Here is a 13,397-nt window from a genome sequence, read left to right on the forward strand (position 1 = left end):
AATCCTAAATTTGCATATAACATACCACAATAGGTATCGATGACATGTATTTGTCGAATTCACTTTTGAGAGAAGCTTTGATGTAAATAAGAATTGGACGAATGTTGTTATCTACTGAAATTTGACACATCAAATCACCGTAACAATGATCAGAAGTCAGAACGACCACGGTAACCTCCTGCATCGAGTGGATCAGTCCAAAATATTTTTTTTGATTTCTATGTCAACGATTTTGACAAAGATAACACAATCAAGAAAAAGACGGAGGTATACTTATACTTGAAATGAAAAAAATGGAACCGGCGTCCCAAATCGTTTCGGTGATGTTTTTTTTTAGTTTTTTTTTATCGATTACAATAAATTTACATTTATCGATAATGCTGATGAAAATCGCAGTAATCCTAAATTTTATTGTGTGAAAAGATAGTTGAGATAGTAGTTAAACCAGTTATATTAACCAGAATATTATTTTAACAAATCTAAAATTTAAAGGTGTGTCTATATTTTGCATATATGACATTGAATTCAACTCATTTTTAGTGTTGTAGTCTTAATTGTTTAAATGTTAGTGATGTATATTTTTCAAAGTAATGTATAATTTTCTTTAGCTATGTTTATATGTTTTATAGAAATATGCTTCATAATCAAACTTGATTACGGGTCAAAGAATAATTTTATAGTTAATGTATAACTGAAAAATGGAATTGTACAAAAGATGTATTAAATCTTTTTATACCAACAAGATACTAATGAGTTATTTCAATGATTTATCCTCATTTTTTTCGATGGCTCTCCCTATATTTTATCTCAAAAGAAATATTTCAAATATATTATTCTATATTACTTATACTTATTATTTTTTAAAAAATAAATGTCTCTCAAAATGATTTACTAATGGAAAAAAATTTCCTACAATTTTTAAATGTTTTTTACGTCAAAATAAGAGACCATTGGTAATGGTTTAAAAACTTACATCATTTTAATCTTCTACTAAAACAAAGTCTCAAATTTTAAACCCATAATTTCATGTGTTCAAAAAGTAGAACATATTAATGAATTCCTTTCACGCTGTTATAATACTCATCACCCATGAGCTTGAACAATGAACACTCTTCCATTGCTACCATATTTTGCACTCAATACAATCTTTTTAGAATCATAATAACTCCTCCAGAACTTTGGTCCAACCTAATAAATCTATTATGTCCAAACAAAAAGAAAAATATGAGAAATCAAAACAAAAGTAAATATTTTTAACTCACCATAGAGAAAAAGAGCCATCAAGTGATTGACGTTTTCCTAGCTGGGTAAAAACGGCACGCAGTTTGATAACTTTCAACGTTAGCTTCTTTTCTCCGCGCTAAGTCCAGCTAAAAAACGACGCGTGGCAATCGTGTTCCTCAATGGTCTCTTTCGTCTACTACACACAGAAAAAATAAAAGAGAACTGTGCCAACACTCTCGAATCCTTCGTATCGCGATTCAAAGTTTGATGATAGTTTCGTCGTCTTCTTCAATGGAATAACGTGTTTAGGCGTGTATCACATGGTGCTTTGTGTGACACCAAAACAACAAAAAGCTTCCATACGATTTAGACCCTTTGAAAAATCTGTCGATCGCTGTTGTAAAGATCTGGGTTTGTGTCCTCGATTTTGGTGAGGATTGTCGGGGAATAAGAAGACCCATCTCTCACTTTAATGCTCCCACAAATTGATTCTCTGTTTCTGAATCTGATTGTGATTTTACAGATTGTTCTGGTGAGTAAAGCTTTTTGCTCTCAGTTTAGATAATATTAAAAATCTTAAACTTTGGGGAGGTCTTACTTCAATTGTGTCATTAAATTCTTGTTTTTGATGTTTATTGTATTTGTGGAAGCTTTATACTTTAAGAGAATGTTTAATTCTTTGTTTATGTGTATGACCAATTCATATCATTTCCCACTTTTTGATACTGTTCTTTATATTTCCCGTCTCAATTGGCTTGAGCTCATGTTCAGTGTGTTGTTTCTGATTTAGACATGTACTTATGAATGTTGTTTATATACATTGTGCAGGGAATAAATGGGCAATCCGGGTCCAGACACTGAGAGAAACAAGAAAAATGTGGTCACAAGTGTGTTTGATCCTGCAATCTCTAGATTCGTTGGATTTTCTCAGAAGCTCCACACCCGTCTTAAGGTGATACTTTGATTCTGATTCCACGCATGCTTTTCAATGCCCTGTGATGTTTGTTATCTTGAAGAGGAGCTGAAAAAAGGAAGCATTTTTGGTCTATTTGTCACAGTCCCAGCTAAAGAATTTGAAAGCTGATAAACATGGGTTTGGTTCTTCATGGAGGCAAGATAAAGAAAACTCATCGAGTTCCATTCAAATTGATCTGGAGAAACAGATGGATATTTGGAGAGAAAACCCTTCGTGGACTGATCAGATCCCAGTCATTAAGGTGAACAAGAGACTTCACTCTTCATTCCACCTCATGATCTTATCAGAGCTAATGGGAATCTTGTTATATGACTGATAATAACAAGATTCTTTGCAGGTGAGTATTCCAAAAGGATCACTTTGCAATCTCAAAGCCGAGGTGAATGTTGGTTTACCTCCTGATGCAGTCTATAACATTGTGATTGACCCTGACAACAGAAGAGTCTTCAAGAATATCAAGGTATGTTTATATGTATCTTGTTCTCTTGTAAGAGTTAAGCTCTTGCAATTCATTGGGCTCGAAATCACAGGAGGTTATGTCGCGGAAAGTATTGGTAGATGAAGGGTTAAGGCAAGTGGTGGAAGTAGAACAAGCAGCTTTGTGGAGATTTCTCTGGTGGTCAGGGACAATCTCAGTTCATGTCTTGGTGGATCAGAACAGGGCAGATCACTCTGTAAGACCTCTCCGATTATAACAAAAGTCTCAACTTTCTTGAATGGTTCGTGAAAGGAATTTAAATGGGTGTTGCAGATGAAATTCAAGCAAGTGAAGAGTGGATTCATGAAGAGATTTGAAGGAAGCTGGCAAGTTAAGCCATTGTTTGTGGACGAACATATGTGTGATCGTTTGAAACCAAAAACGTTGGATGAGTATAACCGGTGCACTGGAGGCAAAGGGAGGATCGGATCTAAGGTCACACTAGACCAGCTAATACAGCCAGCAATTGTTCCACCTCCACCCATTTCTTGGTATCTCAGAGGAATCACGGCCAAGACGACAGAGATGCTCATCTATGACTTGTTGGCTGAGACCGCCAGGATCCGTGCAGCTGGAGAAATGGAGGATGGTCACTCGTCGGATGAGCAACGGACTGGGACATCAGGGGATATAAAGGAAAGATGGGCTGCACATAGAAGAACATCAAGGAGACGCCGGAATGATTTGTTTTAAGTCTCAAGTCCATGATTTTGTGATAACAGAAACCTTGAGGATTATTGGAACACGCAGCAATATAATGTTTGTTTTCATAAGATTCACTGCCAGATCAATGTGAGAATATGTATCCATCTACTTCCTTGTTGAAGAAAATTACAGTTACAATCATAACTTCTGACCAACATTGATATGAAATTTAGAATAGACAACATTTCGAAAGATATAACTTCATTCATTTTTTATTCTTTTTTTTGTAAAGAAAGAATTATCTATGCGATATATAAGATGCAGACATGAAACTATGCAATAATCAATCATATAAATCCATGTACAAATAAACGAAAACTATTTAAAAGGGTTCATCTAGTAATTAAACTTTAGGTACAAGACATCTACTTGCACAATCAGAAACATTCACATACCCAATAGCAAAATATCTATAATCTCTCTTGCATCCAACACAGCAGATAGAGTCATCTCGATGCAAAGCAATATCTCCCTCATCATGCCTGTGAAAGAGAGAACAAGAAGAAGAGATATAAGCATCACAAGAAAAAAGAAGAAACCAACTCGTTAGATTTGTGTTTTTTTTCAAAACTTCTGTTACCTTGCCAGTGATGTTTTTGGAGAGCCAGTCAAGACCTTCGTACAGCCCTACACCTGAAGTGGCACAGGTGCTCTGAATGAACCTTTAGAACGCATAACACACACACATAAATATATCGAACAAATTAAATGAAAAGGTTTTTTGATTTTTGGAAAATTGTTGGGATGTGTAATTTACCAATGACGCTGACGGATGGAGTGAAGGCCAAGCTTATCTGTGATTTCAGCTGCGTTCATTGCATTCGGAAGATCTTGCTTGTTAGCAAACACAAGCAACACAGCATCACGCAACTCGTCCTGCAATTTTTAAAAAGTTACTGTTAAGTATATAACAAAAGTCTAAGAGAAGAATCTCTCTTTCTGTAGCACAATGGTTACAGACCTCATTCAGCATCCTATGGAGTTCATCTCTAGCCTCAACAACTCTGTCTCTGTCATTGCTATCTACAACAAAGATAAGACCTTCAGTGTTCTGGAAGTAATGCCTCCACAATGGACGAATCTGAAAAAAAAAAAAAAAACAAACAAGAAAAAATTTACTTCCAAAACCTGTCAAAGACAAAAACAGATAAGAATCATCAGATTGTAATGATGGTACCTTGTCCTGACCACCGACATCCCACACGGTGAAACTGATGTTCTTGTATTCCACAGTTTCCACATTGAAACCTATTTGATAGCTTTTTAGTTTAATCACAAATCAATCACAACAAGAAACCAGAGTTATGATGTGAAAGAAGCTTTTACCAATAGTGGGGATAGTGGTGACAATCTCTCCGAGCTTGAACTTGTACAAGATTGTGGTCTTACCAGAAGCATCAAGACCAACCATAAGAATTCTCATATCCTTCTTGGCAAATATCCCACTCAACAGCTTGGCGAAAGTCAACCCCATTTTTTTGTTTTTGCTTCAAAAACACAAACGAAAACAGAGTATCAAAAAAATCTCATCCACATTCAACATTTGAGCATAGATCTAGATCAAACCGTACTTACGAAGACGAAAGTACCCGAGAGAGAAGATCTTAGAGAGCAGACGCAGATAAAAATTTGAAAGACAGAGAAGGGAGAAGAGAAGCTTAAGAGTTAAAGAGAAACGCGACGACGATGAAATTGGAAGTGTAGGAGACGATATTTTTTATAGAGGAGAAATTGCCATGTTAAATTTACGAAAGTACCCCTTTGGAATCTTCGATGACCAGGTGTCATGTGCTCTTCAGTGGATCCTGTAAGCTAACCAATTACATTCAGACACGTAAGCAAAAGTTTTTTTTTTAAGTGTGAACTCTTCTTCATTATTTGTTGATGCCGTCTGACCAATTAAAAGAAAATTGCAATGTCATTATCAATGTGTATATTAAGATAAGTTTAAATTAATTAATGAATCAAACTAATCTTGAAATCTTTAATTTAAAAGATAATTCATAATTTATAATTTTAAATAATAAAAGTATAAAACTAATCAGTTTATAGAAAAGAATCCTGTTTTTTTTTTTTATATTAGTTTATACTTTATACATTTTGTCAATGGGAGTTTAGTTTGGTTTGGTTCTTGGCTTAAGAATTAAGACCATCCTTCTATCAAGTTGGTTTATGAAGATTCTTTTTGTATAATAATCATTACGTAAAATTCTTTTAATTTATAACTAAGGATACTACAATGCTTTTCAATCTCATTGTATATGCTTCATTTACAATCTATATATATATAGGTCAGTTGCTAAGATGAATTTACAACTACATATAAGGTATACGTGCACATCCCTCACTATCAACGACCGTCAAAATATATATGTAGCGTACAACTATTATGGTACTTAAAGCTCGTCGTGAGCATTTTCAGTTTCTTCTCCGACCATAACAGTTTTTGCCAAATACTCATGCTGCGTTTGGTCTAAGCTCTTGTCGTCATGCGAATACAGACAATCCGCAGAAGGATGAACCACGCCGTAACCAAACCCTTCAGCAGAGTTACAGTATGCTTCTACATTTTTATCATTGCCTTCCAAATTGACATTGTTTAGGACAATATGGCTACAAGGGACTGCGTCACTGCAGGCAAATTTGATGGCTTTCGCGCTTTTTGTGGTTCCGGTTATGTTCCTGTACATGATCTCGGATATGTGAACCGCCGATGTCTGCATAGAAATATGAACCAACATATTAGTTTCTTTCTTGAGGTTTCTTGATATTAGTCAATGGTTATATGTGAAAACAAACCTGGTTTTGACAAGTTGATGGCGAATCGCAGTAGAATTGATCGATTATAATCGGATTTGCAACGTCCTGCATCTGGACGTTCTCGAAACGTACACCCTTTACGTAACCATTACCACCCTGTTTTCAAAGATGTTATCTTTCAATCAATCTTGACACTCTTTGGAAGAAATGTAAGAAAAAAAAAGCAATGATCATGAATTGAGATTTTACCTGCCATGTCTTGATTCTTAGACCATTAGTTGTGTTCTTTAGATACGCAGTGTCCAACACAACTGCAGAGACGATTCCTGTTGAATGTCCTTGTCCAAGGCTTCCAATGCTGCATGCAGAACCAAGAATTATAAATCTGATTTGAAAATGATGTATGTATAACTCTTTAAGTGTTTCTTCTTTGACAAGGTTAGAGATCGATGGTTCACCTAATTCCATGTCCTGGTCCACAGTAGATTCTCTTCATTTTTATCCTCGCGCTTCCATTAACAATTGAGACGCAATCATCTCCTGTTATCAAGTTTTAAGTGTCAGCTATAACATTTTTGGTTTAATATTACTATGCAAGAATAGTATTTTTGAGTTTTATATAAGATTTGGTGACGAACCTGTGCTGATTTTACTGTCTTGAACTACAACATCAGTCGATGAGGTTATATGAATCCCATCAGTGTTGGGACTATCTCCTGGAGATGTGACCATAACTCTAGAGATTCGAACTGTGGTTGACCGAGCAATGATCAAATGCATTTGTTGGCTGTTCCGGATTGTTAGGCCTCTCACATACACATTTGAACTTGAATATATAGTTAGCGCCTGTATAAATAAAGACTTTGATATTAGCAAAACCATACATGAAAATTATAAAGTCAAATGGTTGATGAACACAAAAAGGAAAGATTTTGGACCGTTGGTGCGCCTACGCAAGGCTACAAGAGAGAAAAACAAGAAAGCTTTGTCAGATCTCTACTTAAGAATTAGAAGAGAAAGTTCAGTTTAGGCAAAGAAGATCTTTACGTTAGACTTGTTCTTCTTGCAAGAAGCAGCCCACCATTTGGTTCCAGAACCATCTATTACTCCATTCCCTTGGAATACAACTCCTTGGAGCTTAGAAAATTGGAGCCAAACCCTTTGGAATTTTGGATCCCATTGGCTAGGCTCATCTGGTGCCACAATTGTTCCATCAATCTATAAAAAATCAGATTTCATAAATAAAAATGCATAAGACAATATGGTAACATGTATGATCTTTGTTGTTTTGAGGTTTAAGAACCAAACCAAACAGGAATTAAGAAGTTAAAATATGACCTGAATAATCAATCTTTCTTGACATGGACCATCAAATTTCGTCGCATTTACTAGATAACGACGTCCTTGAGGAACCAATAAGACAGAGTTTGGAGCAGAGCAGGCCATGGTCCAAGCACTTGTAAATGCCTGGTTATAAGAAAAACATTCCATCAGCTGATAAATTCTATAAATGGAGATTTTTGAATATCTATCCACCAGCATTATCATGCATCTTTTAAACCGATTCAAGCATAACACACCTGAGTATCATCAGAAACTCCATCTCCAGCTGCACTAAAACTATCCACATTCACCAAATTTTTACCAGAATATTGGCTTGTAAACAACGAGAAATCAAAGAAGGTCGCATTATCGTCAATCTCATCATCAGGGACATCAAGGTTCTCAAGCTTCCCAAGTATGTCAAGTTCCCTGTACGATGAGTTTCCTTGAGCTCCATAAGAAGCTACCATTAACAGAGCAAACAGGGAAACAATGAAGGGCTTATCCATTTGAGGCTTATTAAAAATAAAAACACCAACAATATATCTTATGATGATTGGTATAGTTTAAGATATGAGATTCTATGCAAAGATGGTTTCTTTATAATGAGATGATACATGGTTTGAATATTTATATATAAGCAGAGTAATTAAGGGGATTTTATTGGCTTGGCTTAAAAGTAGATAAAGAAAAGCCCTTATTTTTTCAAACACATCTAAACTTAAAGCACAAGGTTTCTTCTCTCACTTCTTTGCTTTACTCCAAAACCTCTCTACGTTTCTGGTCAACATGTTAATCCCCATTGAAATCTAGAAGATGAAACATTCTGTCCTTGAGACGTCAAAATGTTTTTTAGTCATGCATAGTTTGGAAATAACAAAATGCTAAAAAATTAGTGTAGTAGTTGTTCTTCCATGTAATATATAACGAAAAGTTCTAGAAGTACTAGCTCAACGATCATGATGTTGGCGTCAAACGGAAGAACCCATTTCTATATATTTGTTTTTTTTTTTAAATCGAACTCTGAGTTTTACACCCAAAAAAAAAGAATCAAACTCTGAGAACATCAAAAAGCCACAAGCAAGAATAGAAATTTAATGCGCAGATCTTTTGATGACACTTTGCAATTGCTCAATGTATGATTAATCAGTGAGTAAAATGTAATTTATGTCCTTAAGTGCTAGAGGAACATGCTTCAGACATATCAAAGTTTAATTTTTGATTTGAAAAAGGGTGGTTAGACATATCAATGTTGTGTAGAGATAAAAGTCCATCGGTGGAGTGACATGGCTGATAGTCTCTATGCACTGTTCCGTAGTTCAGGAGGGTGCTTGTCTCGGCGTCAAAGCATAATAGATTCGTCGGCGATAGCCTGAACAACACTTTGTCTGACCGAATATCTATAATATGAACTAGACCATCGATATTGCAGTTTGCATGGACTTTCCTAAGGTCGATCTTATGAATCTTGTGCCAGCCACCGCCTTGAATTTCTCCCATCTTCCAAATCTCCATGAAACCAAATGGGACACTAGTGTAATCTAGCATCCATAAGCTTCCGCGGCTCCCAAATAAAGTGAAAAAAATGAGATTCTTTGGATACTTGGGCATCAAGGCAGAAGCACGGAGGTTTAGGGTTTAGGGTTGAGAAAATCTCGTGGTGTAGAGAGAAAGATACAATCTTAAAATCACTAGTAGTAAAGTAAATGATACCATTGACGTGAACCTGAGAAGAGAGTTTCAAAAGATAGGGACATTTTCTTTGCAACCTTCTCCAGGGGGATAGTGTAAGACGGCCATCTTCCACGATATTGATATTTAAGATCTCAAAGACTTCCTCTGTGAGGCCACTAGGCAACCTCCTTGTACTTTCATTACCCATGTCGCGAGGCCACTTGATGACTTTGTACTGCATCGTGGTCTCAACAAAACCAAAGGATACGCACTCCTGAAATCCGTTGAAACACCGTGGAAACCAAGGAGGGTCAGGTAATCTCTTCAACTCCTTGTTTATGGGGTTGCAAAGATGGATCCCATCTTGAGTAACAAAGCATAAGAGCTGGTGGTGAGAGCTTAACACCCTCATTCTTAAACCACACAAGTATTCCGTGAACTTGTGGACGAAGTAATTGGCCTTGTTGCTCACAAAGATATCGAAATATGCATAAACTACTATGGGATAAGGGGAATTTTCACGTAAATTCTTGTGGTAGAGGACTGTGGAAAAAAGGGAATCACGCGAACGGTTGTGGTGGAGGCGGAGGAAACAATGATCAGAGAGTAGAGATCTAAATTGCTTTGAGACTGATCGGAATCTTGCTAGAGATTTGCCTGGCACTCGAGACATGATCTCCATAAGAAGGTCACTAAAGTTCATCTTTGTACCAGTACAAGCTCTTGATAGTTTTGGTGCTTAACCGTGTGTCCTTGCCCTCTTTTTATACACACTTAAATATGTAAACCCTACAAAAAAAAAATAAAAAAAAAAATTAAAGAATGGAGAAAACAAAGCTAAAGAGCGTGAGAACGGGCGCATATAAGATAATCAAATTAAAATTTCTTTGTACCACAAGATTTTTCTACCCACCCTAGCCTTTCCAACACACCATATTCATGTCGTGTGTTACAAGAATTACGATTCATCTATATAGAAAAGGGCTGTTAGAGCATGATTATCAAGGGGCTTTTAACAAAATCTTAAGTTAAGAAAAGTAAAAAAAAACTAAGAAAAGTGACTAAATATCTCTTATACAAGAGACATAAACTAACTTTTCTTAGCTTTTCTTAACTTTTTTTAGCTTAAGATTTATTTAAGAACTCCTTGTTAATGATGGTCTTACGGCGTCTTCAAGTTAGGTTTTCAAGATCCCAGCATGCTTACAGGGCTTATACTATTGTAAAAGTAATGGCCTTAAGGCCCATTAAAGAATGACAAAAGGCCTGCAACAGGTAACTTCTTTCTACCTCTCTGTCTTCCGCTTTCTCGACCCTTTCTTTTTGACCGTTCGATTTGATTACTAGAGAATCCATTGGCTCTAATGTTATAAACGTATATGGCGAAATAAACGTGTGGACTGTGGAGTATAATAAGAGTAAGAATTATATTACAAGAACACAAATCCACAAGTCTCCCACTAACTTCTCCAACTAAAGAAATATAAAAAACATCAGATTCCAAATTCATAACTACAGGGATGAGAGATCTCATCGTTCTCCCTCACAGAATCTGATACTGAATTGAAGCAAAGCTTTACTACAGGTATCTTTTGTCTTGTCTAATCTTTTCTTTTTTTCCTTCTTGTTTTTTTTTTTTTACTTTGTCTGACTCTGGTTAAGTAAAGAATCTGTCTCTTGCTTTGAATGCTATATCTCCCTTTCATTGTCTATTGTTAATGCTAACCCAAAAAAACGAAATCAAGATCCGTGATGTTTCATCATGAGTTCCTCGCCTCTGCTTTTTTTTTTGCTTTTCTTGATATGAATTTATTAGACTCTTGTTAAATTCAAGATCACTTGGTTCAAAAGTTCATATAAAGTTACAGAGATTTTGGATTGAAAATGGTTACGAACGTGTTTAGCCGAATTGATTTGTCGAGTTTCATTACAGGATCAAGTGAACATACTTGGCAACCAACAATGTCTGCAGAGACGAACATCCCAAGTTACTGGCTTAACTGGAGATTCTTTGTGTGTGCTATCTTTATCTTAACGTCTCTGTTTCTATCTTCGTTTCTGGTTTGGAGATACGAAGGAGAAGGACCAAGAAAACGCAAGAAACACGGCGATAATGATCAAAGCCGGGAACTCGAGCAACTCACAGGAGTTGTATATGATGATGAAACTTGGAACACTTGTCTCAAAGACATTCATCCGAACTGGTTGCTTGGTTTTCGTGTTTTTGGTTTTTTTGTTCTCCTTGGACTCATCTCTGGTAATGCTATTGCTGATGGAACCGGCATTTTCATCTTCTACACTCAGTGAGTTTTCATAAAGACTTATTTGACTTACATAAAAAATTTTTTACATCTCACTTGTTCTGATGACTTTTGATTGGTTCGTATCAGATGGACTTTCACATTGGTTACAGTTTACTTTGGGGTATGGCTTTTCTTCACCTTATCATGGTACTTCACATGCTTTATCCAATCTTTGTCTCTAGATACTAACATCTACCTGAGATTAGTAGTTTTTACATGGGTCTGTTGAGCAATATGTCCTGTGGAAACCGGTTTTTCAAAACCTTTAATTAAACTTCGATGTAACGCAGCTTGGAGCATTGGTGTCTATATACAGATTTAAGTCTGTTGATAATGGTGAAAGCGGAGTCAGTATAGTAGATGAAGAAGAGCGAGGGTCGTATAGGCCTCCCCTGAATGGTGAAAACTCGAATGTGTTTAAATCTTCAAATGGACATGATAGAGACAACAGGTCTAGACGTCAGATTGCAACTACACTGGGTTACATTCATCAGATTCTTTTTCAAGTAAAGACTTCATGGTTTAAGTGTCAAACATCTTTTAAGTTATATGCATAAGTTTCTCTGTTTCTGAACATGTTTGTTTGGATTGCAGACTTGTGCAGGAGCTGTATTGCTTACAGATGGTGTGTTTTGGTTCATTATCTACCCTTTTCTCACAGCTAAAGATTTCAGTCTCGACTTTGTAAGTTTTAACCAGGACATTGTCACAACTTTATATGTATTTGAACTGTCTCTGAGGCTAAATTGTAACCATACATTGAAAACTGTAGTTCATTGTGATTATGCACTCAGTCAATGCTATTTTCCTCCTCGGTGAAACTTTCCTGAACTCTCTGGTTAGTTTTTAAGCTTAGTTCAACATAATAATAATAATAACCTTTGAGGATAATGATGATAACCTTTGATGATGGTTTCCATGTATCCAGCGGTTCCCGTTGTTCAGAATTGCATACTTTGTGGTATGGACCTGTATATTTGTGCTATTCCAATGGATTGTCCATGCTTGTGTCTCATTCTGGTAATATTCATGGTTTCTATCTATCATTACATTAATCTATGAGCATATTAGTTTTTACTCGCTTAGGATATTGAGATATATGTGTAATATAAACAATGTGATATCTGTTTGTGCAGGTGGCCTTACCCATTCTTGGATTTGTCATCACCCTATGCCCCTTTATGGTATGTGATGTTATTATGGTCTTGGAGATGTAGATAATGAAAACGATTCTTGATCTTGAATGGGTTTAAAGACTACTAAGTAAATGTTTTGAATGATGTTGTAGGTATGCGGCTGTTGGGTTGATGCACATACCATGCTTTGGAATCTTTGCTTTGATCGTGAAGTTGAAGTACATGTGGCTTTCAAGATGTTACTCAGAAGGACCATAATAACAGATATATCATATATACTCCAATCTTTTAATAGAGTCTCTCTAGCTCATTAGTCCTTGAGTAGAGAGTTTAAAGAAGAAGTTAACAAACTCTCATAGTCTCTCTTGTCTCTGTATCATTTTTTTTTTTTTTTGTAAAGTACATTATAAATTCCTTTTGAAGGAACATATAATCACTTAGCTAGCTATTCACCATTTTTGTCTTCGATTAGAACTTCTAGGGATCTTCGAGAAAAAAATGTTCATTTGTGTTTACACCATCTGGGAGAGCCCATTATCACTTTTGTTGTTGAACAGAAACTTCATTGGGCACATCTTAAGTGGGCAAACATAATTGCATTAAATACAGTGGGCATAACTAAAACAAAATCTCATCGCAATAGATTATACATAATGGAGATAAAAGTGATAATGATAATAATTTTCGTATAATGACACTTTAAGAAGGTTGACGTGAGGCTCTAAAGACTAATCGGCCATATACTTGAGCTTTATCAGTGCTTGAATATGGAATTATTGATTGTGCCAAAAGTGCATAAAACAATAGTATTATTGAAA

General features: G+C 35.9%; 4 protein-coding genes across 8 annotated transcripts; 2 read left to right on the forward strand and 2 right to left on the reverse strand.

The window, feature by feature from the left end:
- The first annotated feature begins 1,424 nt into the window (after window positions 1–1,424).
- LOC17895626 lies at window positions 1,425–3,527 on the forward strand. The gene is made up of 6 exons (XM_006300882.2): window positions 1,425–1,756; window positions 2,053–2,176; window positions 2,283–2,441; window positions 2,538–2,660; window positions 2,731–2,874; window positions 2,952–3,527. Exons 2-6 carry the CDS (start codon window positions 2,060–2,062, stop codon window positions 3,369–3,371), a joined length of 963 nt encoding a protein of 320 aa, XP_006300944.1. The 5' UTR covers window positions 1,425–1,756; window positions 2,053–2,059; the 3' UTR covers window positions 3,372–3,527.
- A 125-nt stretch (window positions 3,528–3,652) lies between these two features.
- On the reverse strand, window positions 3,653–5,055 carry LOC17895689 (ADP-ribosylation factor 2-B). Of its 3 annotated transcripts, none has more exons than XM_023787542.1 (7): window positions 4,973–5,055; window positions 4,710–4,870; window positions 4,561–4,631; window positions 4,345–4,464; window positions 4,141–4,259; window positions 3,964–4,045; window positions 3,653–3,865 (listed from the first exon to the last, which is right to left on the reverse strand). In XM_023787542.1, the coding sequence occupies exons 2-7, from the start codon at window positions 4,855–4,857 to the stop codon at window positions 3,860–3,862; spliced, it is 546 nt and encodes a 181-aa protein (XP_023643310.1). In that variant the 5' UTR covers window positions 4,858–4,870; window positions 4,973–5,055; the 3' UTR covers window positions 3,653–3,859. The 3 variants fall into 3 exon arrangements, with proteins under 3 accessions (XP_023643310.1, XP_006302886.1, XP_023643309.1); XM_006302824.2 differs by having other exon boundaries at window positions 4,959–5,054; XM_023787541.1 differs by having other exon boundaries at window positions 4,955–5,053.
- Window positions 5,056–5,653: 598 nt separating this feature from the next.
- On the reverse strand, window positions 5,654–7,975 carry LOC17896365 (probable polygalacturonase At1g80170). Its single transcript, XM_006302152.2, has 9 exons — window positions 7,724–7,975; window positions 7,482–7,610; window positions 7,191–7,361; window positions 7,082–7,102; window positions 6,782–6,989; window positions 6,602–6,683; window positions 6,393–6,501; window positions 6,183–6,299; window positions 5,654–6,100 (listed from the first exon to the last, which is right to left on the reverse strand). The coding sequence occupies exons 1-9, from the start codon at window positions 7,973–7,975 to the stop codon at window positions 5,780–5,782; spliced, it is 1,410 nt and encodes a 469-aa protein (XP_006302214.1). The 3' UTR covers window positions 5,654–5,779.
- A 2,623-nt stretch (window positions 7,976–10,598) lies between these two features.
- LOC17894330 lies at window positions 10,599–13,094 on the forward strand. Of its 3 annotated transcripts, XM_006302471.2 has the most exons (9): window positions 10,599–10,725; window positions 11,074–11,443; window positions 11,531–11,564; window positions 11,734–11,949; window positions 12,038–12,127; window positions 12,216–12,281; window positions 12,372–12,463; window positions 12,580–12,627; window positions 12,732–13,094. In XM_006302471.2, exons 2-9 carry the CDS (start codon window positions 11,103–11,105, stop codon window positions 12,835–12,837), a joined length of 993 nt encoding a protein of 330 aa, XP_006302533.1. In that variant the 5' UTR covers window positions 10,599–10,725; window positions 11,074–11,102; the 3' UTR covers window positions 12,838–13,094. The 3 variants fall into 3 exon arrangements, with proteins under 3 accessions (XP_006302533.1, XP_023643554.1, XP_023643553.1); XM_023787786.1 differs by lacking the exon at window positions 10,599–10,725 and having other exon boundaries at window positions 10,791–11,443; window positions 12,389–12,463; XM_023787785.1 differs by lacking the exon at window positions 10,599–10,725 and having other exon boundaries at window positions 10,797–11,443.
- The last annotated feature ends 303 nt before the right edge of the window (window positions 13,095–13,397 follow it).

Source organism: Capsella rubella, unplaced genomic scaffold (assembly GCF_000375325.1).
Source record: "Capsella rubella cultivar Monte Gargano unplaced genomic scaffold, Caprub1_0 scaffold_2, whole genome shotgun sequence".
Lineage (NCBI taxonomy): Eukaryota > Viridiplantae > Streptophyta > Magnoliopsida > Brassicales > Brassicaceae > Capsella > Capsella rubella.